Source organism: Exophiala viscosa (genome assembly GCF_022695815.1).
Source record: "Exophiala viscosa unplaced genomic scaffold EDD37scaffold_2, whole genome shotgun sequence".
In the NCBI taxonomy this organism is placed as follows: domain Eukaryota; kingdom Fungi; phylum Ascomycota; class Eurotiomycetes; order Chaetothyriales; family Herpotrichiellaceae; genus Exophiala; species Exophiala viscosa.
In genome coordinates this window covers 2414400-2442143 of record NW_026944354.1, presented here as the reverse complement: position 1 = coordinate 2442143, position 27744 = coordinate 2414400, and the positions used below count along the sequence as shown (strand labels likewise).

The window sequence follows — 27744 nt, the reverse complement described above, 5'->3', positions numbered from 1 at the left end:
CCGGGCAAAGTAGCGGTGAAACACCCATGAAAAGCTCCATGGCAATAAGCCAGTCATCTTGATCATGGAGAGCATCAACCCTCAGGCAGTGCCTGTAGTACAATGTATCACTATCGCTCCCACAAGGACTTTCCTCCCTGACAGAAGTCGTTTGTGGATAATAGACGGTAGAGTTGAGCCCTTCGCCCTTGTGTGACATCCGTGGCATCCAGTCATTGAACGGCTGAAAGTTTCCCAGCGTCTGGTATAAAGGTCCCGTCAGGCCCAATCCGTTCCTTCACAACGATCATCAAGTTCATAGCCAGCCTGTGTCTTCTTCGTCTCAACATTCAATTGGAAATCAGCCACTATGCCTATGAACGGGAAATGTGCCTGTGGTGAGTATAGAGTGACTCAAACAGTCTCACCGCGGCGGAAGCTTACAACATCTGCAGAAAAAGTGCATCTCTGCATCGACATTGAGCCGGAGCAAGCTGTGACCAGTGTCTGTCATTGCACCAACTGCCGAGCAATCTCGAGTAGCTACACGTTCAACATCCAAGTTCCCCTTGAGCAATTCCATGTCACCAAAGGGGAACCCATTGTATGCAATCCATCTTACCACAACTTCGGTTCTCTGGATCTTGACTGTGATGACACAGACTTACGAGGACCATAAGACTGACTCTGGGATCATGATGCGCCGGCAGTTCTGCAGCCATAATATGATCACTTGAGGCTGAAGAAACGAGGTTTCGGATTGACTGCTGCAGACGAATGTTGCTTTCCAATATCACTGCTGGCCATTGGTGGTCGGGAAAATCGGACGCTTGTGAAGCATGAACACTGCAGATCTGCGTCTGTATGGGGAGCATAGGGCGATCTAGAATATAATCTACAAGAAGTCGAGTCACCGTCGAACAGTCACTTGAATCTGATAGGCTATTGGTACTCCCCAACGTAGACCGTGCCCCTGCTTGCAGAAATTGACCCGCCCAGCAAGAGGGATTGCGTGCCCGCTATCATGCCGAGGATGATAGACTCTCCGGCGTAGTTTCGAGCACGCAAAAGCAAGGGTCATATATTTGAGAGCTTAAATTTTCACCATCAAATCAGCCTCAGGTTTTATACCTGAATTTTGAATAGGAGCTTGTTCTCTCACGCATCAGTGGTGGTTCGTGAACCTGACAACCCTCAACCAGATCCTAGAGCTAACCTCTACTTCAGTAGCGGTAACATTGTTGCCTTCCATGTGATTAGCAATAGCTCTGGGTTCGACTCCCGGCTGATGCATTGTTTTTGCCATTTTCCGCATCTTTCGCTCACATCTTTGTGAGCGAGATGTCTCAGTGGACTTTGTGGTCTAGTGTCGCAAACTGTTTTTTTGATGATCGACAATTGAAGGTATTTTTATATGGCGGAGATTCTCTGGGATATGGGAGTAGGCCTGCACCCAGTCCCTGCCGCATCAGGACGAAATTACTTCTATGCCGAGTCAAGGAATCTTCCAATGCTTCGCATTCTAGAACAGTTCTCCAGTCAGTCTGTGCTTTTCGGGTAGGTGATCCTCTCGAGGACCGCCTCGTAACTTACGCATTGCTGGTCCATACACATGGCTACATGGCTTCAACTACATAAAGCGCCTATCCGACCTCTACAGATATCAAAACTCTGCGAATCATTCAAGGACAGCTGTCAATCCATATGAGACATTATCACCAGCTGCGGCTCTGGATACAACATGCTTGATGAAGATGTCTCGCCTGAGTCTGAGGAAGACAAGTCTCACACTTACCCTCTTGCACTACCACCTCTCTCCCCCACTCCTCTGAATCATTCAGACTGCTGCCTTGGCCTCTCCACGACTCTAGTGCAATGTATCCTCGATATCTTGCACCCAAAGATACCCTCTCTTCAGATACCAGCATTGCCCGTCCTCTCCATCGGTTCCGGCACAGGCCTTTTCGAAGCCCTACTCACAACCCTATCGCCCAGAGGAACCATTGAAGTCCACGGCGTCGAAGTCTCCTCTTCATCTTCAGCCAACAAATACCTATCCTTGCACTTGCGACACACCGTCCCCACGACATTCACGCTCTACGACGATGCGACACACTTTCCAGTATGGATCTTCGTCTACCCACGCGACCCACGTCTAGTCCGAGTGTACCTCGAACTCGCTGCCGCAAGTGGACGACAGGTTACACTTATCTTTCTGGGACCCAAGGCTGATTTCCTCCCAGCTTCAAACTCTGAAGGCGAGGACGGAGACGGAGAAGCCCAACAAGACACGTTTGCAGATGTTCTCGGCTCATTCTCGGATCATATGGAGCGGTGTCACGACTTCATTGAGCATGACGAGACTACTGGTCCGGTGTGCAACTCTGGTGATGGTGCCGCCTTCAGCAAGCCGTTCAGAGCATCCATTTTCTCGTCTGCCGACGCGGGACTGCCGTCTTATGAAGTCTTGTGCGTTCTTCGGGTGTGATTGAAAAAGGCTGCCTAGAGGCTAAATGTCTTTGACGCACCAGCAGGCTCGATTACTTCAAAAGGCGGTCGTCGTCCTGTGGAAGACAGAGTGTGGCTATGGTTCGTACGGAAAGCAGCATCCTGACTGTACATCGACTGTCTACTTTTGAGGGTTTCAGCGTCGACTTTGCCTGCGATTCGCAAGTTCTGTCAAACCCGACCACATTATACGCACTTCAGATGCCCAATGCCGCATGGGACATACGGTCGGAAGCGGAGTGCACTCAGAGATACTGTCCCTCCCATGGTTTCTGACTTATTCAGCAAGTCGATGTGCGAAGGGGTACCCTAGCATCCCGCGCCACGATCCAAGCCCAACTTATTACACGATCATGGTCTGACTTGATCATATCGGCGCCGTCTCCCTCTTCAACCACTTCGTCGTCCGCTCATCATCCTTGAAGAAGCCACTCGTCTTCTCCCAGACCTCTTGATGGTAATCATTCAACCATTGTCGTTCTTCCGGCGCGAGCAACGCCGGATCAATCAGCTTCCTACACATCGGCACCACAGTCACATGCTCAAAACAAATCCACGGCTTGTCGCCGAACTTGTGGTTCGTCTTGGCTTCCCTCGCCATGATCATATTCTCGATTCGGATGCCGAAGTTGCCGTCTTCATAATATCCTGGCTCGTCTGAGAGGACATTGCCGATACTTAACGAAACCTCCGAGTATGCTGTGCGAGTGCCAATACCAATGGGGCCTTCGTGGACGTTGAGGAATGATCCTACGCCATGACCAGTACCGTGTCTGTAGTCTAAGCCTTCGCGCCACAAATGTTGCCGAGCCATGGCATCAAGGCCGAACCCAGTAGTGCCCTTGGGGAACACAGCTCTATCCAGCGAGATGACTCCTTTCATGACCAAAGTGTATGCCTTGACCTCCATTGCGGTCGGTTCACCAAAGTGCAGTGTCCGTGTTGTATCGGTGGTGCCGTCGAGATATTGAGCTCCTGAATCGCAGAGGTAAATAGCCTTGGGATCGATGACCGAGCAGTTGCCTGGTTCGGGCTTGTAGTGGATCACTGCAGCATTTGCGCCTGTCGAAGAGATGGTGTCAAAAGAAAGGCCCATAAAGTGTTCGCCTTTGGACCGGATCTGCTCGAGCTTGTCCGCAGCCTGAACCTCGTCTAGCCAAGATCCACCCTGCAACTCACGTTCCAACCAGGCGAAATACTCGATCAAGGCTGCACCATCCCTGATATGACATTGTCGCATTCCCTCGAGCTCAGCGGCGTTCTTGATAGCCTTGGCATCGGAGACCGGACTCCTGGCCTCTTCGACCTTGTCCTCACCTCCTAGCCCTAGACTCAGGGCCCACGAGGACTTATTTGAAAGCAGCAGCTTCGCGGAGTGAGGCGATTTTGCGGTGCCGTTTTGTTGCACTTCGTTCGCAGCCGTCTCGGCGACTCTCGCTAGGTCGGAGAATAGAGCGTCGTACGGCTTCATCTCGACCGAGTCGCTCAGATAATCTTTCACGTCGGAACCAATCTTGCTCGAATCAACGTACAATGTGGTTGAGTTGGGTGTGACAGCTGCATATGAGAAGAAAACAGGGTTGTACGGGATATCGTTGCCGCGCAAGTTGAAAAGCCATGCAATCTCGTCCAGCATCGATATCACCATTCCGGCAGCCTTCTTCTTCTTGATGTCCTTCCGTAGCTCGTCCAACTTTTCCTTGTATGATTTCCCGGCATATTTCTCGTCGAGTACAATGACTTTCTCGGCCGGCCGTGAGGGTCGATCCTTCCATATCTTGTCAACGAGATTGTCCGAGACACCAACAAGAGTCGCCTGCGATTTCTTCTTGAGTGTCTCGCTCAATTTTCGAGCATCTGAAGCCGTGATAACAGTAGGGTCGACACCGACAGTCTTGCCGCCTTCTGCTTGTTCTGTCGTCCATTCCTGCCACGTCGGTACATCCTCCATGCCCTGCTTCAACAGCAACCAGTTGCTGTCCAGTTGTTTCGAGGCTTGATTGAAATATCGTCCGTCTGTCGCCAGAGCAGCTTTATCGAGTGTGATCACAGCAGTGCCAGCTGACCCTGTAAACCCACAGATGTATTCTCTTCTTGCGTCGCATGGTGCTATATATTCTGACTGGTGACTGTCCTCCGAAGGGACAATGTAGACGTCGACCTTGTGTTGGCGCATCAGGTCGCGCAATTGCGCCAGTCGTTTCGAAGTGTCTACTGTCTCCATCTCGACACTTCGTCGTGAGCTTGAGAAGGAGAAGGAACGAACGGACGGGGAAGGTGATGGGAGTGGGATTGAGACGCGGGTCGAGGACCGACGAAACAAGGCAGGCAACCGCAGGAATGACCAGCTCATCGAAAGTGAAGTCTATGTGAGGAATGAATGTGACGACGGTGATATCAACATGAAGGCATGTGCCAGTATCCCTTGATTGGCGGGCACATCTCTGTCGCCCCGGAAGTCTGTACTCGAGCTCGCGTGTTCTTCCCTGAAAGCGCCCATGCCGCTTTGAACTTAGGCGGTCGAGTAGGCGGGCCTGGCTTCATCAGGGGCGCCTTCCTAGTGAATTGGTTAAAAGCGGCCATGGATACTTTTTTGTATCTGGATCTGAATATACCTTCATGATATTACTCTGTGGGCAGTCCTTGAGTCTGGTGCCTATACGATTCTTCGGGTCGTGCGAAATAGGAGAAAAAGTGCTTCTCGGCAGACTAAAAACTCCATCTCCTGGTACCCAGAATTGAGCGCCGCCGGCTTACTAAAAGAACTCTTCTTACAAAGGGACGAACAAAGAGCATTCTAGCAAGGCTGTCCCCCGTCCCGGTGTGGTGTTTGTCAAGTCTAAGGTTTACAGCATCAATCTTCTATCACGCCACACTCAAGGCCATTTCAATACAATGCCTTCGAGGTATTTCAGCTCTACTCGGTCACCATGGAGAAGCTGATCCGAGAATTGCACGATCCGGGCAACCAGGCGGCCCCGGATCGCATTCACGACATTCAGAGACAAATCCAACGACTGCAGCGTGAGAGGGCCGCATGGCAGATTGGCCTCGATCTCCTACGGCACGATGAGGCCGTCATGCGCTTCCACGGTGCTCTCACCCTCACCATCAAGATTAACGCAGACTGGTGAGGGTCAGAATCTTACGTCCTTGCAATTACCACTAACAGCAGACCAGGGATAACGATCAGATGGGCGAAGATGAGCGAATGAAGTACTACCTGCTGGAGACCCTTGTCACCCGATACCTACAACTTGTCATCCTGCCCGATGAAAACTTTGTCATTCAAAAGCTCTGTTCAACGCTGGTAACCCTCTTTACGAAGCACGATTCAGAATGGACTTTCCCCTTGCGACATGTATTCGCTTGCGCAATAAGTGGGAACTACGTTTCGCCTACCACTCTGCCAGACATGGATCAACTATGCGAAGCTGGCAAGGACTGTTCATATATCCAGCTGAAGGGCATTCTGATGCTTGCGAAAACCATGGCGGAAGATCTTGGTAATCGTACTTCCACAAGTACTGTTCAAGGCATCATTACGGATCGCACGGCTGCCAATGGTCCGGACGCCTTGAAATTCTTGCGATTTGTCATGGGTGCACCGAACAAGATTCGGTATCATGAAATTGCAGTTGAGGAATCTGATGCTGCCACGGCTTACACTGAATTATTGAAGATGGTCTTTTCAAGCATACCATTCTGGGTAGGCTTGGTCAAACACCTCGTCCCTAGCGTCGACAAAGCGCAGATGCTCAGCATCGAGGCAGCCGCTCAAGAGTGTATCAGTCTGGGCGTTGGATACTTTGATCATGATCCACTGACGGCAAGTGTCCTGCAAATGCTTTATTCCCTGCAACAGTCCTCAGCCAGGCTTCTTCAAAGTGCCATCCCCGATTACCCGTCCAGCATCGCAGAATCTCCCATGGCTAAGGAGATCGTGACGGCTCTCTTGTCTGGGGACTGGAATCTCGGCGCAGGCACATATGTCGACCTCCTGGAGTCGATTATGAGTCAGGTAGATACTACTTCGTCAGCATACTTGCACTCTGGTCGTTACACTCAAGTCATTGAGACTCTTCGACAACTCCTCCGATGTGAAGACCAAGCAATCATCGAAGATCCTTTCTGCCAAGTTGCTCTTGAAAAGGTCAGTGAGATGGTCGAAGGCTTCACTGACTGGGATGAGGGCGATTCAGCTCAACCATTTATCCGAAGCCTGGCTGCTGATGCATGTGACGCATGTCTTTTGAAGATCCAATTGCCCCAAGAAGAGATGTCGAGCGAGACACAAGATTGGGATGCCGACGAACGCGCCAGGTTCCAGGACTTTCGATACGACGTCCATGACTTCTTCCAGTCTGCGTTCGCGGTCTTGGGGAATGATTTGATTGAAGGAATCGTAAAGACTATTATTTCTCATCCCGAACCTCTCAATTGGAGTACAATCGAGGCTGCCATTTTCGCTTTCACGGCATTTTCGGACACCATGTCGTCTGATCCGGACACATATGACGGTCTAATCACAGCAGTACTTGACAGTCAGCCTTTAAGGCATCTTCTGCAGTCTGTGAATCCTGTTCCTGACAGGGCTCGTCAAACAAGCATCCGGTTTATTGCAGACAATGTTGCATACCTTCAACGCCATCCCGATGGGCTGGTCCCGATTCTGAACTTCTTATTCTCATCTCTACATCTGCAGGCATCTGCATCCGCTGCTTCCAGGGCCATTTATAGCCTGTGCGACTCACACAGGGAGGCATTGATAGATGGTCTTCCGCAATTTATGGCCTCGCTATCGACCATTGGCGACCTTGGTGAGGCCGAGCGGCACAGAATATATGCCGCGGTCGCTACGATTATCCAGGGTCTTCCAACTGAAGAAGCCAAAGTTCAACCACTATCGGAACTGCTCTCACATGTCAGCAGTGGACTACTCGTGATGAACGATGATGTCGCAGAAAAGATCGAGGCACTGAGGTTGTGCACTGATACCATGCAAACTCTGGCTTCGGTCGGCAAAGGTCTACGGTCGCCGCACGACACACCTATCGATCTCGAAGCGTCAAATACTCCACAGTCGGCATTCTGGCAGGATGGTCCAGGTGCAGATATCCAACGTGACGTGCTCGCACTGTATGGGGTCATTCTGCAAAAGGTGACTGATCAAATCGACATTGTATTCGTCGAAGCATGCTGCGACTTTATCAAATCCGGCTTCACCGAGGAGCACCCATCACCGTTCAAGTTTCCAGACAGGGTCGGTCTCGACCTTGTCAGTGCTTTAATCAATCTGGAATCTCCCAGCATTGACACTGTCATGGCATGCGCATCTAGCTTCCTTGCCTCGATCAATACCGCGAATATCCAAGTGTGCGTCAGCAGCCTCTTGTACCTCGTCATATTGAACCAGCAGCACGTCCTGTCAACGTTTCAAGATTCGCGGCAACTACAAGATACCAGCTTCCCGTCAAGCTCACTTGATTTCCTAGGTCGTTTGATGACAAAGTGGACATCCATATGGCTCTCTTTGCCGGAGGGCGGGCAGATGGCGGGAGTGTCCATAGAAATGGCATTGGTCCTTATGGCTGACCCTGATACACTTCCACGCCGTTCTGCAGCGTCATTCTTTGCCATACTGGCAGATTATGCCGGGCCGGCTGGCGGTTCTGATGCCGAGACGAACCAGCGCATGGCCAAGATTCTACAACATTATGGGCAACGAATCTTGTCGCTCCTTCTTCGCCTGCTTGGAGGAGAGTGTGCACGCTCGGAGATCGAGAGCCTTACCGAGACCATCAAAAGGTTCGTTCAAAAGCATTTGATGCTCACCAAATCGGTGCTGCGAGAGGCCGTCAAACAGGACTCCGGAGTGATGAGCGACAAAGCGCTAAAGGCCACGACACTGGAATACAGAAACAGGGTCTTGGCCCAAATGGAGGCATTGAGAGGCGGTAGGAAGACTAACGACATCGTCAAGGAATTCTGGATTGCCTGCAGAGGTAGCGGATTTGGGTATATCACCTGAAAGATATTCAGCGCATATTGTTCTCTACAGTAGCTACACTTTTGTGAGAGATTTCTGGTTATGGTTTTGGTGCAGTCACCACGGACTGCTGGCAAGACTTGGGGGCGGGCCGATACTGCTGATCAGGCTGTGTTTTTAGGGGCGACCCTCGGCTAGGGAGGCTTAGCACTGCGCCACAAATCTGGTACCATCACGGGGCCAGGATTTCCCCATATCCACCCCAGACAGTCACCTGAGGTTCAAAAAGCTTCCAACACCCACAAATCAGTCTGAAGGTCACTTCACAATTCCCAATTGACCTTGAATACCTGCAGAAACACTCGGCTTGAAGCCCAGGTCTAAGAGTCCCGTTCACCCTCGATTACTCGTCACCATTCTTCAGTCTTGATCGCTGCCTCTGTGCAGCAGCCAGATCAATGTCTCTTGCCAATAGAGTCAACAACGGAGTCGTTGCCAAGGACAGTGTCGGCGAGGGTGAAGCAGCTCAGTACGAAGCACTTAGGCGCAGCGTGCTTGCGAAGGAAGAGGCTAAAAAACGAGAAGAGCGCGAGAGACGGCTTGATCTTGGTCTCCCTGCCGAAGATCCAGAAGCTCGGAAGAAAGGCAGCATCAAGAAAAGACTCCTGGCCTATATGTGTCTGGGTGTTACTGATAATCGGTGATCGTCGGTAAAGATGTGTGCTCTGCAAATAGCCATTGCAACGGTGCTATAACGAGCACTCTCGACATTTGCTTCACTTCTGCCCGACTAAGCGTCAGCGGCATATTGAACGAACCACACAAACGATTGAGGACTCGCTGAAGTCACCGCAAATTTGGTTGCTGGTACTGGGACAATTCAGCGGTCTGGACAAGGCACAATTGGTCATTGTTCAGGTAACAACGCTCGCTCAGACAATTTGGTCATATTGCAAGAGATTATCTCCTGCCTTCCCAGCTTGAGATGCCCGAGACCTCGCGCTATCTCTGCATCTATGGTGCTTGTCACCAAAGAGCCGCCATGGCTTGTCCCATCAGCTAATCAGTTGATGCTAAGGAGGAGTGGCCGATGGTTTGAAGAGCACTCTCATGATGCAGGATAGGGTAGCCTGTCAGGCAAAAGGATCGTCTACAAGACATCAAGCCAGTATAATCATCAGATTGGTCAATGTGCATACTCGACTGAGCCATGTAGGGAAAATTGATTAGGATACAAGCCCTGATAGTGCCCAAGTAAAGTACGGGAGTACAACTTTACTACAACAGCGATATGATGGTGGCCGTAGCGTAAGCGGAGAAGCGTGTCACTCTTCTCCAACGTGGACGCGAATTGCACTCCTCCTACAACCATCCAACATCTTGCCCTGCCGTATCAGAGCTTCGCAACCCGACAATACCAGGACCGCCGGTCGGCCCATCTCACTCTTTATGTCCCAAGTACCATGCGCCCGAATCCTAATTTCCAAATTTTCTGCACATAATCCACTCTGAAAGCATGAGCAACAATCCTTATGCCGTCAATGGCTACGGAGGGCCCCCCAACGGAACGAATCCCTATGCGCCTACCAATACATCCAACTCTGTTCCCTCGAACCGTTATGCAGATCCGTACATGAGCCGACAGAATAATGCGTCCTCCGCATCGGTCAACAGTTACAACTCGCAGGAGCGCAGGCGAGGATCGAATCCCTATGCCCAGCGAGGCCGAGACTCTCCTGCACCTGTGCCTTCCGGACGAGTAGGGTCAGGACAAGGGAGCGGCGGTGGAGGGTATGGAGGAGGCTACGGCGGGCTGTCGCGCGGTGTATACGATGATGTGGCCCCTCCTTCACGAAACGAACATGACTATGGTCGACAAAGGGAGCCCCAAGAATACGTCGAGCAGAGACAGCAACAGAGACCCCCTACAAGAGACAGAGCATACAATGACTCAAGAAGTCGAGAAGGCAGGGACGCACGGCCGGCGATGCCGCCACCTTCGACGATACCATCTCGACCGTCTGTATCCAGTCTGAATCAGCAGAGCCAGCAGGCCAATGGCTACACCAACCAGTCATACCCACCACCAGAGAATGCTAATCGACAGTATTCTCCTCGCAGACCCGCCAAAAGCATGGACGAGATCTTGCGTCACATCCAGTCCAACTGGAAGGACATGGAGGGCGACGAATGTGTACCAGTCAAGATTGCGCTCAAGTTGATGGATCCGAGTTCGTTAGGTCTGGCAGACAAAGAGGGGGACTTCGCCAATACTCATGTCGACCTGCAAAAGTGTCTCAAGACCGTGGTCAACGAGCATTATGCCGACTTCAACAGCGCTGTTGGCACGTATCACAAGATACAAACCGCCATCATGCAGAGTCAGAGCAGAGTGAGGCAACTCAAAAGCGGACTAATGAACGTCAAAGGCGGCATGCTAAGCACAAAACCGGAATTGAGGGGCCTCGCGGAACAGAGTGGGGAGTTGGACCATATGCTTGTCTTGCTCAGCCACGTCGAGTCATTGAAAACAGTTCCCAGCAAGCTGGAGGAGAAGATCAGCGAGAAGAAGTTCCTCGGCGCCGTTGACCTGCTGATGGACAGCCTCAAGGCGATCACCAAGAGCGAATTCGACGGCATCTCCGCGATCTCGGACTTGCGAAGCTACTTTGTCAACCAAGAAAGCAGCTTACTCGATATCCTTGTCGAGGAGCTACATGACCACCTCTATCTACGGAGCCCCTACTGCCGAGACAGATGGAAGGGCAAGAAAGCCAATGGCGATGAAAAGGACTCCAAAGATATCCTGACTGGGGGTATGAATGCTTGGGACCGGCCATTCAACCATTACTTGAACAGCGCGGACTTTGCAACGCCCATGGTCGAAGACGCATCCAAGAACCCCGAGGCTGACACATTCTACTACATCCATATGATCCTTGAATCGTTGCACAAACTCGGCCAACTCGGCGAGGCTGTCTCGCGAATCGAGCAAAGGATGCCGACGGAGCTGTACAAGGTCGTTGAGAAGACCAATCACGACATCGATGCCAGATACCCCAGCCATGTACGTGGCCAACTCAGCAAGGACACCCGCAAAGTCGTTTCTTTGCACGTGAACGACGGCCGAGCGCAAGTGCTCTCCGACTTCCTCTGGACATTGTATTCGAAATTCGAGGCAATAGCCGAGGGTCACCGCGTGCTGCACGAAGCCATTGCCGGCATTGCCACGCGCGAGAACCTGGCCAAGCCCGACAAATATACCACGGGCTTCAAAGAGCTATGGAAACTATACCAGATGGAGATGCGCTCCCTCCTGCACGACTACCTCGCCACAGATGGCGGCATGACCCTGCGTTCCGGCCTCAACACCACTAGCACGACCGACATCTTCGCCAGGCCAACCCGGGACAAGAACAAGAAAATGTTCAAACTGTCCGAAATGGATAAAAAGTCGGAGGCCATGAAGACTGAAGAGGACGAACTCGATGACATCTTGAAAAGCTCAGTGCCCGGCCTCGTCAGCAAATCTCGAGCCGCCGGACTAGACGTCAATTCATCTTCGTCGTCCGACCGACCAACGCAGGACAGCACAGCAGCAGGTCACAAACTACTCATCGAGCCCGGCGTGTTCAACATGACCATCCTCCTCCCTCCGTCACTGACCTTCCTCCAGCGCCTGAAAGACGTCGTCCCTTCAACAGCGCACATCCCGATGAGCACGCTGACCTCCTTCCTCGACGACTTCCTCATCAACGTCTTCCACCCACAACTCGAAGAGGCCGTCACCGAGCTCTGCACACAATGCATGATTGATCTGGAAGCATTTTCCGAGGACACTTCATGGTCCAAACACTCGCCGCACCCGATATTCAAAAGCACAGTCTCCTTCATGGCCTTGATCCGCGCGTTCTCCGGCATGTTGAGCGCGATTCCACAGGACCAGATCTTCACGCAACTCATCATAACCCAAATGGTCACATACTACGACAAATGCTACGGGTACTACAAAGCGCTAGTAAGTCGGGTCGCACCCTCAGCTACAAACCCAGCAGTCAATAGTCTCGCGCTCAAAGCAGCCGCCGCGCTCGCCGACCAAGGCGACGTCCGTGACGCTGCGCTAGCGCTACTCAACCAGACCTCCATACGCGCCTCTTCACGCGCAGACTTGATCGCCAAAGAAGTCCAAGCCCTGTTATTAGCGACGAAACAAAACCCCCTCTCGTCCTACGATATCATCTCTGACCCAAAATCCGTGCACCAACTCTCGCTGCTGTACAACAGCATGCAATGGACGGCTGCGGCGCTAGCAAAAATCAGAAACGTCGATGCTGCCCATCAAACCAGCACCAAACCCGCCGCCAAACGCTGGACTTTACTCACTGGCCTGCGCTCCCCATCGAACAAACCTGCCTCACACCCTGGCGCAATCCTCCCAGTATATCTGCCCTTGACCTCCGAGACCGCCATCCCCTTCGACAACACCGTCAGCTCGTTCCGCGCCCTCGCCCAAACAAGCCTGTTGACCCTCCACATCGACATCCGCTGCGGCATCATCCATCAATTATCCCGTACCCTGCGCGGTCCTAACCCTGAAAACAACGCAAGCTCACCGACTGACGGTCACAACCGCGACTCATCACTCCCGGCCCTCGACTCGGGACTATATCCCTACGTCCTCTCTTCCCCGCCTAGCTCAGCTACACCTTTGATTCTCGAACTCAACAATGACCTCATCTCTTTCGACTCCAATATAGCAATGTACCTGCCCTCCAAAGAGCGCGAGTTCATTATCGCGGGGCTGGCAGCCCTGATCGATCGCTTCCTTGTCGCGGGCGCAGATTTTGTCGGTGTAATGAACGTTCACGGTGCAGAACGTCTGCGCATCGATGCTACAGTCATCCAGCAGAATTTGAGGGCGATTATGGCTAGCACAGACACCAAGGATCAAGAGTTTGTATCGTCTGAGACTATAGACTCCAATGCACCGGATGTCACGATGGGTATGGGCTTGGGTATTTCGACCGGCGAGGCAGAGACTGCAGCCTTGGGCGACGAGGACTCGGAGGTTGATTCCGGCCTTTTGTCATCTTCGACGCGCTATTTCAATCTCTTTTTGACGGGGCCGGAGTCCATGTTGCAGTATGTTCGGGACGCGAAGGCTCAAGGACAGGACGTCGGGTACACGTACGATGAATTGAGGACGTTGATCGAATTGTGGTACAGTGCGAAGTTGAGGGGCGAGGACCGCGAGGAGAGTATCAGGGCGAGGAAAGGACAGCAGGAGGTGCTGTTGGCGCTGGGCGAGGTCATGTGGGATTCTTGATGGACCTGAAAAGGCTTTCTCAGTTGTGGGCGAGGTCATGTGTACGACTTTTGATCAGGTCGCTCTTAGCATTGGATGAGGTTCATGTGGGATTTTCTTGATCAACGATCAGTATTCTCCAAACGGGTTTCAAGCCAACGACGATTGAATATATCGAGCGATGCATTTTTTCGACGTCTCTTTTCTCTTCCTCTCTGACAGATGACCGGTGCCTGTAAGTTAGATGACAGATTTGGGTGATCTGAACCTAGAGATTGTGCGTAGGTTGGTTTCCAGTTTACCGTGGCCCTCAGGTCCGGGACGCCAAAGAACATGGGGAGCCTGGATGCCACGCGACCAGCATCAATGTACATTTTCAAGGCCCTTTAGTCCTTACAAAGACTCTTTGCGCGCGGCTCTTGCATCCACGTGGCTATCTCACGCCGTAGACGAGAACGGAACATTGGCAACCCAATTCTGCGAGTATTTGTTGAGCGCGGACCAAGCATCTTTGGTTGGTTGTTCCCATATTTCCGTCAGCCCGGGCAAAGGTTCCGGGCATCTTACCTAAACATCTCCATGGCGGTCACCAGTCTCCATGGGGGTAAAGAAACAGCGATCTTTTGCTCTGGACTGCCCTGAATCGGTCTTGTGCATGATTACCAGCGAATAGCTTGCGCCGATGAGAGGTGCAAAATGCCACAGATGAATGGCAATATGCATCGAAAATCATCGACGGAGTTTGACTTCCAGTCTTCGCTGATTAGTCGGCACTGGAAGGCTCGTTGCTGCGGTCGAGTCCCCGTATGGTTCGGATGACCTGTCCGAGCCTTCCAACTGTGGCGTATCCATGGTCCAACCGGCAACGGAAATCGTCCCCGTCAAAGTGTCTGGAAACAGGATCCTAAAGAGATGGGTACTGGTACCGATGGACCACCACTTGGGTGTTACAGACCGTATTAAATACAGCTTCGCCGGGCATGATCCCGTATTGGATAAATGAAACGTCTGATCTGGTTGCCCATCAAAGGGTCTGGGGGTATCGGGTATCTTGCTCGAGCATACGAGGAGACCACAGAAGGACATGAGGATGGATGTTTCTCTGGGTTCGCAATCATGCCCGCCCCGCCTCGATGACCTGACTCGTGGCAAGTCTGACTTTGCTGCTTCCCCGTAACATAGGTTATTACAGTACTCGCCTGTAGTCGCCCATGACTATGGCCCCATCCACAGTGACCGGCGCCAGTCGCTGGCTGTTTTCTCCGGCTGCAATTTCTCTCTTTCACTTGGACAGATCGGAGCACCTTCTGAAGTATTCATCGTTGAAGCAAGTTTCGTACTCTGTAGCCTGCGCTTTCGCATAGAAAAGGTCCCAGCTACTTGACCGATGGGGTTTGTGGTGTATGGCAGAACAACCCTGACTGGGGTTCTGCAGGGGAAAATAAGGCCGTGAAGTAAGACCGCCGCTTTGGATCCGCGTAGTGTATTTTGGCCGTGTGGTGGTGAGCCGAAGCCCACCGCACCCATTGGCCTTTAGCGGATACACTTCTGAATGGCGCGCGGACCTGCTCCAGAACCGCATCGCTTTTCCACCCTTTGCCATCGTAGAACGGGACTCTGGTGCCAAGTGTCACCGATCGAGCCATTCGACAGACTCGCTATTTTGCCTTTCAACGTGCAAACAAACAGATTATCATCTCTTTTGACTCAGGATTGACAGCTTGCCGTGCGGATCGGATGGGTCGTCAATGACACACTCAGACACAGCCAGTCGAACGACCCTCACTCTCACCAGACACCCGCCGATTGTGTTGATTTGCCAGTAGTGGGCCACTTGCGTGAGGAATGCCCTATCATCGGCCAAATTTGTGGAGGTCAGCCGTGGCTTTGGGACAAACTCTTCACAACTCAACAGCAGAGGATTCAAGTCGACTGCTTCGTGGGCTCCGGTAGCCAAAGCGTCCGGTGCCGGCTTTCAGCCAATATTCGCTCAATAGATAATACGGCGTTTCGAAGTGTGTCGAGGGTGTCGACTCATTCGAGAGGCGTTGCTGGTCGGGCCGGAATGTCGAGCCGTAAAGAGAGGCAAACTTTCAAACTGCCACCCAAAGGCGATATTGTTGAGCAGTCGAAAATCGAATCGAAAGCTCGCGTCCGCATTGGAAGGGCCTGTGATCGCTGCAAGATCAAAAAGTCCAAGGTAAGTTGAATGCCGGGATATTCCAGTTTCCTGCGGCCTGTCCCACCTACAGGCTTGCTGACCATGTTGTAGTGTGATGGCAGCACGCCTTGTTCTGCTTGCATCGCAAGCGACAGTGTCTGTGAGTATAGCGCGCGGAGGCGAAGAGAGGCGAGAGACTGGTAAGTTTGTTCCATCCGCTCCGCAATGGTCTTGTTATGAAGCTGCAGGCGCTCATATATGCTTGCCAGGTATTGGAGGATGCACGATGTGATGGATGAAGCCTTGCAAAAACTTTATTGGGCGTGCAGGGAAGGCCATGGTTTTCCTGGTATCGTTCCAGACGAGGGTAGCGGACCTGTTTCGACGGATGCGATTCTTCGAGGTCTCGGACTTAGTCCTCCGGCTCTGGAGCGGGCAGGACCTCACACGACTCAGTCAGAGTCGGCTGTGGATGGGGGGCACCCGTTCTCCCAACGATCATATCTCCCACCAGACATACAACCAAAAATAAAACCTCGTTCGTCCGTACCCTCGACCAACCACACACCGCTGTCGATGCCTCCAGATGGACTGATGGCGGACGATGTGGATGGTGTGGACGGAGTCGATGGTATGGACGAAGTGGACGGTATGGACGGTGTAGACGGTGTGGACGGCGTCGACGGGGTTGATGGCGTGTCGGAATCTGAGGAGGGCGACACGAAGCGCTCGACCATGTCGAGGGAACCCCAATCGGACGGCGTACCTGCTGATCACACTGAGTCCTTTCCAGAGCCCCTCGACCATTCTGTCGACCATTTGATGCTTCGAGATGAAGATGTAGGCATGATGGACCTGCATTCTCCCATATACCCCCTTCAAAAGGATGGCATGGGGTATCCGTCCACTGTGCAGATGGACGGTAATGGTAGACAAGGGTCGACACATTCAGTACATTCCAGGCAAGGGCCATCAAGGCGAGAGAGTATGCAGAGCAACGTCTTCGACGCGAGTGGTCAAGCAGGCTGGAGTGGCCAGACACGGGACGTGGACGGAATGACACTGCCATGGCCTGGAACTCTAGCCGCAGTATACCGTGGGATGAACTCTCCAGTTGGCGGAAGCGTCTTCAACGCACCGAACCGACAAGGACAGAGCAGCCATAATGCGCGCAGAAACTGATCATTGCGCGTGCGCCAACAGAGCGTGTGAGTATGGTCTCGGGACCGAACGAAGTGAGCTGTTGCAGAGGAGGGCTAGTGACTGTCAGCAGGCCACTCGGGCAGAAACAGATTCTAATGAATCGCCAGAGCAGGTCACGGGGGAGGGCATTTTTAGAAAACCCTTTGTATGAGGGTATCGTCGACCCAAGAGGGAAGGGTGTGCAGAGAGAAGGAAGTCAACTCATCCCGGAAAAAGGGCAGTGGCCTCGACATGGAACCTGTGAGCGTTGCATTTTGTATTCAGCGAACTCCATTTTATCACAATTCAAAGAAACAGATTTCCGTCATTGAGTCTCTCCAGACTTGAAGGAGTGAGAGAGGGAGAGAGGAAAGATATCTTTATTAAGAAGGATCCATTCGCCGGCCGGAATTGAATTCCTAGCAATATGTCCGTGATGCAGGATTGCTCGGGGAAGGCGCTAGTCGGAATCTGTTCCCGATAGATTCAACACTGTCACTGGCAGATTTGGGGCCTGGAACTCGATGGTGATGCCGCCGCCCGCTAAACAGAGTGCCTGGCTCCCGAGGCGGACGCTAAGCTGTAACTTAGGTACCTACCTACACAGTACCACTACTACCATGTTTTCTCATGAGGCCATGCATATGCACACGCCTGGCCATACCACAACCACAACCCGGCTATCTCAGCCCGAGGACATGGGGAGGTGTCACAAGACCATTCCAGACTCTGTCATGCTTCTTTGACCGGAGTATTCGCACTGAATGTTCAACATCCACATTGCTAAATATCAGGACGTCCAAACGTCTACCCCAGAAAAATGAATCGGCGATCTTGTGTTCAGCAACCGAAGTTTGTGGACCATGAAATCTGCCTCGGTGAGGAATCGTGTCCACAGCATCGCCACAGTCGAAAATGCTCACACGTGCCTGTTCTGTCCGAAGGCCCAAAGAGGCTCTCGTTGACGGTTAATACCTGGCGTTGACCGAAGTCATGCATATCAATGCCTTTCCGAACATATGTAAACAAAGCAGTATGACGCAGTTCGTTCTCCATCTTGGTGCGCTTACGAGACCTCACTGCCAGTAGTAAAGCTTGGGAAGTTTAGTCCGGCACGACGATGAGCACCAAGACGACGTTACTGGAAGACGCCGTAACAGTGAGGTCGAATGGAAATAAACTTCCTGTTCCTGTTGGTCAAGATCTCCACTAGACGAAAATATGCTTACTTTAGTGATGCTTCGGCCTTCAAGGTGCTTTTCGAGGCATGGTCAGTGATCAAAGTTACAGTATGCTAGCTAATTATCAAACCATTCAGAGGGCGGCTTAAAAGTGGCGGCAACGACTTACCGAAGTTGGTCTTATCGATAAGCAGACTGCGTTTCGACGTCGACCAGACCACAAATTTACTGCCGAGTCACCGCCAACCACCGTTCGTGATATTGAACTTGTATTTTCTGCTCACCGAACGCACCAAACCAAATCCTATCCAGTAATCATCACCATGTCGTCCAATGTGGGTTTAACGACCCCTCGAGGCTCAGGTACATCCGGCTATGTCCAACGCAATCTGTCCCTCTTAAAGCCTCGTGACACTGGGGTCGGTGCGCCATACAGCCTCGATTCTTCTGCCCGCGGTCCAAAGACGCGCAAGCCCGATCAAGAGATTCTCAATCACGATCGCCTCCGAGAGATTGAAGTGACAGTCCTAGAGCTGCGAGAAAAGCTGGAAGACGACGAGGTGGACGAGGACAAGATCGACGAAGAATGCGACAAGCTGCGCAAGAAGCTTACTGCCGACATGGAACGGAACAATAACCGATCAGGCGGAGGTAAAAGAATGGACGGGAGAGCCCTCAAAAGTTATCAAGTGCACGAGATGGCAGAGGCTAAAGAAAGGGAAAGTGAACGATTAAGAAAGGCCCTGGGCTTGAAGGCCGGTGAGATATCTGAAGACGGCGAGCATCCTATGGCCAGGCAGGAGAAGAGAAGACGAGAACGAGAAGAGCAACAGCTCAAACAGGGTGACGAGGAGAAAAGCTAGATTATCTTCATTGCTCGGAATTGTCGACATCACGAACGCATGCGCCAGGAACACCAGCGCGCTTGGAATACGGCTGGAGATGATACTGGTGACTATCAGGATGGGTCCATCGGGCGCCCTTACGAGTCCAGGTGCAGAGCACCGAGGCTTCGACAGTGTGGCATGTCGTCATCACGTCGTATGCTCTGTTCCGCCGTGGTCGGAGTGCCACGAGCCCGTCTCAGAAGCGACTGCCACCCTCACGTCCCTGGGCGGATGTATTCAGTCGGCCAGATGGTGACCTTTGTCGGCATTCTGAAGATCTGCGCCAGGTGTGAACATGGGCTGATTCTGGCTGTTTTTACTGTCTGACACCACTTAGCATTATTGCACGACGAATGATGTGCGGCCAAACGTACGCCATCAATCACCGTCAGCCCCGAAAAAGCGCCTTATTGGCGCATAAGAGACCTTCCCCCATGCGGATGTGCCGCGACATCGAGGGTCGGGATTGGGTCTTCCATCGAATGGTCACAATAGTCGCCTACACAGCAAAGGAGCTGATATAGTACTGTCCACTGTCAGCATGACATCTCAAAAAGAACAAGGTTGAACTTACCGTTAGACATGATTCGTCCTCGCTCCCGTTCTCATCGTTCGGCAGATACACGTACAACACCAATCCTCCTTCGTTGATGAAACATGCAATGACACGTGCACTGACTCTGCCAACGCTAAGCACTCTGGACCAGTCTTTGGCATCGATGCGAACCTTGGACCATCCGGCTTCATTCTCGCCATTGGGTCCGCCAAGTTCTTTCATCTTCGTGCTAGGATGGTCCCTTACGCCCTGCGAACCATCAGGAAAATGTGCCGGGTCGAGTTCAGGGTTGACCAGCCCAGTCCAGCGACTTGTGATGTTCAAGGCATCAGTCTTGACCGAGATCTTCAACGAGCCATGCATATTGGCACTCAGTTCTAGTCTCGGACTAGCATTCGACGAGCCCTTGGTAGTGGCAAGGGCGAGCTTCGTAAACCGGTCGGAAATAGTCTTCACCTGAACTAGTGGAGGTAGGAAGATGTTTACATCCGGCTCTTGTGTTCGTGGCTGATGGATTCTCTCCACAACTTCCATGGTGAGGACTTTCACAGGTATATCCTGCGTGATGACGGTTTCCCGTTCTCTCGGTCCTCCGCCGCTGAATGATGCGTCAGGCATATCCTCGGAGAAATCGAACTCGACTGCTTCATCGTCTCCTCGAGTGGCGGATGGAACAGCAACGACATTGTTTCCGCTACTGAATGTGTTCGTGACGATCGTCAGCGACAGCATAGGCACATTGTCCTTCTTGGTTAGTCGGATCTGGGTAGATGTCGAACCGTAGGCCGATCGAAGAGCCCTAGACAGGGCTTGGATCGGAACTTCCAGATTGATCGTGTTCTTTGGCGATGCCGACTGAAGGATATATGTCTCGAAGACGGTCTCAGGCTTCAGAACAGACCATACCTGGCTGCCTTTGTCTGGCACAATGGTGAATTGGACGTCATCGTCGTTTAGACGGCACCAGGCGACTTGCCCTAATGAGGCCAGAGAGGCGCAGAATTCTCAACATCGATCAGCGGGACGGTTTAGGAGGTTGAGAGATTGTCCATACTTGCAAATAAGTTCACATTCTTAATTTGACTCTTGAAACGCATCGCATCTTCCTGATCTTGGGCTGTACGAAGAACTCACCATGCAAAAGGCATAACGTTAGTACGGAGTATCGTCGATGAGATGGCTCGTGTGTAAGACTGACTAAAGTGACCCGCTAACAACGCGTATCCATGTCCCGCCCACAGTTGGGAGGCTCTAAACAAGCGCGTCATCCGGCAAAACGCGCCCCAAGGCAGTGGCAAGGCCCCCAAAGTCCAAATTCAGGCTTTTGTGGCTGCAGGATCTCGGTTATCTGAATCAACATCACGAACACACTTCTCGAAGAATCCTGGCAAAGGAGAAAGCGCTGACCTTGCAGCCTGCGCTTATGTACATGCAGTATCCCAGATCCCTACCAGTTCTTTATGCTTGAGCACCCTCACAATCGTCTATATTTCCTTCTTTCTGACCCCAGCCTCCATGCTTTGACCGACTGTCTGACGTTCTTTCTGGTCATGCGTCCTACAGAACCACCCGTTTGTTTCTACTAGACGCCCATACTGTGGTTGCATCCTTCCAACGTCCTGTCAGGAGCGGACGCCTGTGCCAGCATGCTGCAAAACCAGCTCCTAGCTGGCTGGGACTCTTTGCCGAAGAAGGCAGTGTACATGCTTGCAACATAATAGGCAGACCGAACGTCATCGAGAATGGCGCTGACCACTCCCACCAAGCCGCATTTTCCTCGTTTCGAGTATCCTTTAGACTCCCGATCTCCTTCAAGATCGCCTCGTCGAAAAGCCCAATTTGCAATCAAAGAACTCGACCCTCTTCTTGGGAACCTGTCACCTGATTCCACATTGAGAGCCCTTCAAGCAACCGAAACGATCCCTGGTGGCGGGGCCCAAGATGCTTTGGCTTCCAGCATCGGGGACGCAACACCTGCCGAACGAGAGACTGGTATAAGGGCTGTTTTCGCCGCACAAAAGCTTCGAGAATGGACAACTGAGCTCTCGGGATGGAGCTGGCCAGGAAGAAGAGAAAGAGCTTGGGGACTGGGGTTCATCACTCCCTTTGGTGCAAAAGGAGCAGGCATGCATTACCGGGGCTACCTGACGATAACATTGGCCGACCAGTACGAGTCAAGACTGGATGAGATCAGAGATGATCTTGAAAGTCTTGGAATGGAGAGTATCAAGGATCATGTGCTCGAGTCGCATACCCCAGCGAAGAATGATCCACAAAGTCCACAGACGACGGGCAACCGCAGGAGTTATGGAAGAATGCGTGACTTCACCGCCTTGATCACGGCTACAGTAATTCAGGCGCTGCCGGACCTTGCAAAGCTGAATACCTTGCTGGACATATGGGACATTCGGCTAAGGGTGCTGAAAGAACTTCCTCGATTTCTCGAAGTACTTGAGTCTACTCAACATGACATCCAGGCGGCCTTCAATGAGGTCAGAGATACCGAGCTTGCTCAGAATGTTACCCAAGATCGCTTTGAGAGCAAAAAGGCAGTGCTGGGTAGTCAGGTCTCGGATGTTGGCCGACGGATTGATCGACTGCTCGATATGCTAGAAGGACAAGAAGATTCACTTCCACAGGCATGGATTGACCGATTGGAGAAAATCGAGCTTGACTACGCGACATGGGTGGTCGAGGCTGAGCATGTGGTCTTGAGAAACAGACTGGCCACAAGAGCCAGCAGGAACTCTGAATCTGAAAACTTGGCCAGGAATGCGGTTTCCCCAGTTCCAGAGCAAGTCACTGCGCCCACAAAAGACACACAGTATGACTTTCTGCAATCTCCGTTCGTTCCAGAAGCAGGCTTGTCAAAAGACGAAGGAGAATCTACCACACCAAGCAGACATGGCACGCCTCCCCGGCGTAAGCCGTCCCTCAAACTCAACATCTCGGACCAAAAAGGTCACCGAAGAGAAATATCCAAGGTGTCTGTTGCGGATTCTACATACTCGGCCTTCTCCGACATCTCTCAGGCCGAGATCATGGATGCTAGAACCACCAGCGTACTTCCTAGCCCGAAAGTGAATGTTATAGACAATCCTTTCAGGGCGAGTCGTGATGAACTTACCTGGTTCGGGAATCCCTCCGTCGCCAAAGAGCAAATGACATCAAAGCCTCCTTTGCTGCAGCGGGCTTCAACGGCTTCCTATGAAGTCATTGCCAAAGACAATCTGAAACGTGTCATGCTGACGAGGAGTGCAAGTTGGGATATGCTGTCTCAGATTCCTCAGTCGCCTGAAAGAACGTCACCAGAAAGCACTCCATCGAAAGCGTTGAGGCAATTGACTGGCTCAGACTCACCTGTCAGAACTCCTCTAGCTGAACTGGAAGGTTCCGAAATTCTGCTGGCACCACCATCAGAAGAATCGACCGGTCTAACTCCTCTTGCGACACCTTCTCTTGAAGTACAACCACTGCGGGTTAAGACCAGAGATCAAAATCTTTACTGGCCATCAATGCCCACACTACCCCGAAAGTCGAGCAAGAGGGGTACCCTGGATGCTACAGGTACCTTTTCTCCGTTGACGCCTATATCCAGCGCAAGTCCAGTTGCACAGAGTGCCAGTTCCGAGAATTGGTCCAATGAACCTTGGAGCACGTCTTTTGAACACCACTTGCCTAAGCCGTCGAGGACAGGTGGCACACTGGATGATAGAATCCAAGATTTACTCACGACACTGCCGACTAAAATTCGACTGAGCAAAGACACAAATGCCGCCAATTCGGCACCATCCTCTTCGACCCCTTCAACGCGCTCATCAACTCCAACAGCAGCATTGACATTAGCCCCAGCGAAAGCTGAAACATTCTCGCGTAAAGGCGGCGCTGACGACTCCGAAATCAAAGTCTATCACCTCATTCGCACTGGACAAGGCCGCGATGTCCCTCCGGTCAAGCTGTTTGTCAGAACCGTCGGAGATGGTCGTGTGATGGTTCGCGTTGGTGGTGGCTGGGCAGATCTCGGAGAATATCTGAAAGAATATAGTCTTCATCATGGCAGCCGCGCAACAGCCGACGGCAATCTTGAGGTTGCCAGTCTAGATTCGAATGCTGCTACTGGTGGCGCAGGAGTTTCTGCAATGCAGGGGCGCAAAGCGAAATCTCCTCCTGCAAATGAGACAGCATTTGATATAAACTCCGCACCCGACTCCACAGATCCTACAGCTCGTACGACCCTGACACGTGTGCGGTCCCCTGAACCTGGAAGAAGGTCATCAAAGGACGGTGGCGTCCTGGCACGACCGCCTGTACCACCTATTCCGTCATCCTTCGCAGCCAAATCGCCTGCACTTGCGAAATCAGGGGACGGCACATCAGCGGACCGAGCTGTCGTATCACCTGTGCCCACCAGTCCATCACATACGCCAGGTGACAGGAGCAGCATGATGTCAACCACCACACTCGCCCCAGGCGTGACGACAACTACGATGATCACGCCTCCAACGACGACAACGAAATACACTCCTCTCGGCGGCGCTGGACCGAAAACAAATGGCCGCCGAGCCGCGACTTATGGAGCCATGTCGGGACCCAATAACGATGCATGGGTCGAAAACATGGTCGGTAAAGCCCGGGCTGTCAGCGGAGGCACAAATACTACCAGTGTCGTCCACGGGCCGACCACGACGACGACAACTACAATTACGTCGAGCACACCCGTTTCAAATCGGCGTGCGTCGTCTTTCCTGAGCTTGAGCCCCAACTCGAACTCGACTTCAAGCCCCGTCACCATCTCACCGGCTTCTAGTACCGCGTCGAACAGCGCCAGAGATCGCCGGTCGAGTCTGGCGGGCCGTTCTAAGAGCCGGATGAGCCTGAGTGACATGAGCGGGATCAAGCGGGTGTTTTTACGACGGAAGACGGAAAATGTAAAATAAGGGCATGGGCCACGGTCTGATAGGGAATGATCACAGTACCGTACATCTGTTGACACTATACCGGGGCACCCTCAGCATCACTTATCGCCTACCTAAAATGTAATATTATAGTCTTCCTATTGCGCTGGGCTGTAGCCATATCAACCGGGATATTTGGTATCATCCAAACGAGCGTACAGCGACGGTTTAAATGAGAATTTCGAACATTCAGGTTGGTTGCGTGCCTTGACAACAAATCACTACACATATACCGATAGGGCTGATGGCCTCCTGAATATCGTGCACTGTAAGTATGACCTTGTATGCGAAGAACCCCAGAATGCTATCGACTGAAATACATTCGGATAGACCCAATGGCCTCCTGAGCATCATCGATGAAGGATTATCCCCTTGTGTCCGACGAACTCCGGAACGCTATCGACTACATACAATCACCTAGATCTGACGAGTGCCCAAGGTCAAACAATACCAATGGTGCTCATTGCTTGTCCCGGCCTCCCGGTCAACAAAGCATTACAACCAGCGTATAACTCGTATCTGCTCGACGAAGCCAAACATGCCTTTCGATTCCTCTTCTTCGCAGCCTTATATCGCACCATCTCCGTTGCCTTTTGGTACCCCGGCGTTCTCACAATCTCCAAGTCATGTTTGGGTTTCCACGACTTGTGGCATTCACAGTGGGTTTCTTGTTCCAGGAGGACCATGTATATGTCATAACTATACTTTTCCGGCCATTTCAACAACGACTTCACTATCGCTGCTGTCTTTGCTCTGGCGGCGTCACCTTTTGCCAGGGCAGGCGAGATGACGCCTTTGATAGTCCAGTCTGGGTGGTTGAGTTGGAGAGGACAGTATCGCGCGGGCGTGATGACGTCTGCTGGGATGGACTCGAAGAAGTCTGATCCGGCGGACGGGTCGACGATGTCGCCGGCTTTGTATTTTCTGATCTGGTTGAATGTGTGGCTGTACTGGACGGCGATGATGCGTTGGCGAAGCTTGATTTCCTTGCATGGTTCTCGCTTGAGGTGTTTGTCTCGCTCGTCGTCGTGGATGCGTAGGTCTGCTGGCCTGAAGCCGAGAGCCATGCGGATGGACATGATTAAGGGTTTGAATGTGTGTCTTGGGGGTAGTGTACTGGAAGTCCTGTATTTGCGAGAGTATGCTGGATGCTATGTTCGGGATTGTGCACTGAATACCTCGTTCTGTGTTCGTGGAAGGATAGAGCGCTTTGAGGATGGTATGGAAAGGAACAGTTTCAAGGGCTGCGAGAGCTAGGATTTCATTTGCTTGCGAGCAGTCGTTGTCTGGAAACTTACTATATAACGGTCTTCATGTGGGAGGACCTACAAGGACCTGCGAGGACCTGCGAACCCTTCATGGCAACAAGCAGATGGCTCTGGGAGACACCCATCTTGCTGGCGAAAGCAATTCACTGGATGAGGAATACAAGACCTGGGACCTACCTTGGTGTATTGGATCCATGAGTGTGCAAGGCACCTTGAGCGTATGGGAGACCCTGAACCGTCAGACCTACACAGGTAGCCAGAGGTAAGAACGAGGCATCGAAAGGGCTCGAAGAACCATCGGCCATTCTGACCATGGTTCTTGACTCTTTTGGTGGAAGACATGGGTGGTTGAGAAGTGAGTCACGATGAGGACTTCTTTGCATTTCGCCGGTACAGTGCGAATAAGAAGAGTCGAACAATTTGCAGACCAAGAGAAATCCAAGTCAGCCGCGCGAGGCTGAACGTCCTGTGCCAAGGCGAGGCTGTGATTACATAATGCGGAGAAACATAGCACGATCAAGCCTTGTTTTCTCGATATGCGGGGTAAAAAACTTCCTCGAGACAACAATCTCATTGCGAGCTTCTCGGCGCTGTCGTCCCTCTGACGGTCATTCACAAGACATTCTGCTCCTAGTAGGCAGCCAGTCTGGCCTGGTCTGGACCATAATGTCCAACGATGACTCCCATACCCTGAACATTGCCTACCTAGGCCCCGAAGCCTCCTTCTCTCACCAAGCAGCCATCGAAGTCTTCTCTCCGTCAACAAACACACTGCACCCACTCCCCTCCTTCTCAGCAATCTTTTCCGCCATACAGATCTCCACACATGACTTCGCAGTCATACCCATAGAAAACAGCACCAACGGCTCCGTCGTGCAAGTCCTCGACCTTCTCTCCCAGTGCGGCCTCGACTCGTCAGCCCAGTTCCCGGACATCGAAGTCGTAGCAGAATACTACCTCCCCGTCCACCACTGTCTGTTTGTCGCCCAAAACTCCGACTCCTCAAGTAAAGAGATACGCACAATCTATACCCACCCACAAGTTTGGGGCCAATGTAACAGATACCTGTCCGCGCACTTCCCGCCCAACCAGGTCGAGCGCATCGACGTAGGCAGTACGTCGGCCGCAGCACAGCTAGTCTCGCGGGAGACGAATGGCAGCAATGCAGCAATCGCATCAAAGCTCGCAGGCCAAAGGCACAACCTGGTATGTCTGGCCGAAAACATCGAGGACGAGCCTGGGTCGAATACCACGAGATTCTTCGTTGTGCGGAACCGCAACAGCAAGCACCCCCGGACAACAGGCCTAGAACAATATCTCTCCTCCAGAACAGGACAGAACCAGAGATATAAGTCGCTTATAACATTTACGATCCCTCATACCAAGCCAGGTGCATTAGCTGATGCACTGGCTGTGTTCAAGCAATATCACTTTAACCTGACGAGTATCGATACCAGGCCTAGTCGGAAGCGGAACTGGCAATACGTCTTCTTCGTCGAATGCGAGGAGGCGGACAATGGGGCCACTAGAGGTATACATGCAGAGGAGGGGAACCTCCAGAGACTGTTGGCAGATCTGCAACGGTTCACAGAGAGCCTGCAACATCTTGGAAGATTTCAGGATCAGTTACAGAGAGAAGACGGAATACAAAGCAAAACCTGAACGAACTAGTCTTAATTGATCTGAAATGAGTGACTATCAAGAACAGCAAGTATTTGTGGTCGCACCGGACCAAGCACGCCTGATCGGATCTGGACAAGCGGTTGCTAATCA

The 27744-nt window shown here is 52.1% G+C and overlaps 10 protein-coding genes across 10 annotated transcripts; 7 read left to right on the top strand and 3 right to left on the bottom strand.

Moving 5' to 3' along the window:
- Positions 1–1720: 1720 nt before the first annotated feature.
- EDD37DRAFT_606290 (uncharacterized protein) lies at positions 1721–2467 on the top strand (the record flags this gene model as incomplete). The annotated part of the gene is made up of 1 exon (XM_062814870.1): positions 1721–2467. The coding sequence occupies one exon, from the start codon at positions 1721–1723 to the stop codon at positions 2465–2467; it is 747 nt and encodes a 248-aa protein (XP_062673365.1).
- Positions 2468–2661: 194 nt separating this feature from the next.
- On the bottom strand, positions 2662–5239 carry EDD37DRAFT_262920 (X-Pro aminopeptidase). The gene has a single exon (XM_062810854.1). The coding sequence runs from the start codon at positions 4838–4840 to the stop codon at positions 2855–2857; it is 1986 nt and encodes a 661-aa protein (XP_062673364.1). The 5' UTR covers positions 4841–5239; the 3' UTR covers positions 2662–2854.
- A 178-nt stretch (positions 5240–5417) lies between these two features.
- On the top strand, positions 5418–8518 carry EDD37DRAFT_647151 (armadillo-type protein; the record flags this gene model as incomplete). Its single annotated transcript, XM_062817828.1, has 2 exons — positions 5418–5617; positions 5668–8518. The coding sequence occupies 2 exons, from the start codon at positions 5418–5420 to the stop codon at positions 8516–8518; spliced, it is 3051 nt and encodes a 1016-aa protein (XP_062673363.1).
- Positions 8519–9992: 1474 nt separating this feature from the next.
- On the top strand, positions 9993–13802 carry EDD37DRAFT_656383 (X-Pro aminopeptidase; the record flags this gene model as incomplete). The annotated part of the gene is made up of 2 exons (XM_062818826.1): positions 9993–13491; positions 13513–13802. 2 exons carry the CDS (start codon positions 9993–9995, stop codon positions 13800–13802), a joined length of 3789 nt encoding a protein of 1262 aa, XP_062673362.1.
- A 1813-nt stretch (positions 13803–15615) lies between these two features.
- On the top strand, positions 15616–17208 carry EDD37DRAFT_262751 (uncharacterized protein). The gene is made up of 3 exons (XM_062810853.1): positions 15616–15981; positions 16054–16142; positions 16212–17208. The coding sequence occupies exons 1-3, from the start codon at positions 15847–15849 to the stop codon at positions 17122–17124; spliced, it is 1137 nt and encodes a 378-aa protein (XP_062673361.1). The 5' UTR covers positions 15616–15846; the 3' UTR covers positions 17125–17208.
- A 1192-nt stretch (positions 17209–18400) lies between these two features.
- EDD37DRAFT_262696 (uncharacterized protein) lies at positions 18401–19429 on the top strand. Its single transcript, XM_062810852.1, has one exon. It carries the CDS (start codon positions 18629–18631, stop codon positions 19166–19168), a length of 540 nt encoding a protein of 179 aa, XP_062673360.1. The 5' UTR covers positions 18401–18628; the 3' UTR covers positions 19169–19429.
- Positions 19430–19691: 262 nt separating this feature from the next.
- EDD37DRAFT_559622 (HUS1 checkpoint protein) lies at positions 19692–20845 on the bottom strand (the record flags this gene model as incomplete). Its single annotated transcript, XM_062813802.1, has 3 exons — positions 19692–19718; positions 19767–20752; positions 20803–20845. The coding sequence occupies 3 exons, from the start codon at positions 20843–20845 to the stop codon at positions 19692–19694; spliced, it is 1056 nt and encodes a 351-aa protein (XP_062673359.1).
- A 536-nt stretch (positions 20846–21381) lies between these two features.
- On the top strand, positions 21382–24883 carry EDD37DRAFT_262651 (uncharacterized protein). The gene has a single exon (XM_062810851.1). It carries the CDS (start codon positions 21491–21493, stop codon positions 24683–24685), a length of 3195 nt encoding a protein of 1064 aa, XP_062673358.1. The 5' UTR covers positions 21382–21490; the 3' UTR covers positions 24686–24883.
- A 260-nt stretch (positions 24884–25143) lies between these two features.
- Positions 25144–25782, bottom strand: EDD37DRAFT_647145 (uncharacterized protein; the record flags this gene model as incomplete). Its single annotated transcript, XM_062817827.1, has 1 exon — positions 25144–25782. One exon carries the CDS (start codon positions 25780–25782, stop codon positions 25144–25146), a length of 639 nt encoding a protein of 212 aa, XP_062673357.1.
- A 554-nt stretch (positions 25783–26336) lies between these two features.
- Positions 26337–27633, top strand: EDD37DRAFT_656380 (chorismate mutase/prephenate dehydratase; the record flags this gene model as incomplete). The annotated part of the gene is made up of 2 exons (XM_062818825.1): positions 26337–26361; positions 26681–27633. The coding sequence occupies 2 exons, from the start codon at positions 26337–26339 to the stop codon at positions 27631–27633; spliced, it is 978 nt and encodes a 325-aa protein (XP_062673356.1).
- Between the last annotated feature and the right edge of the window lie 111 nt (positions 27634–27744).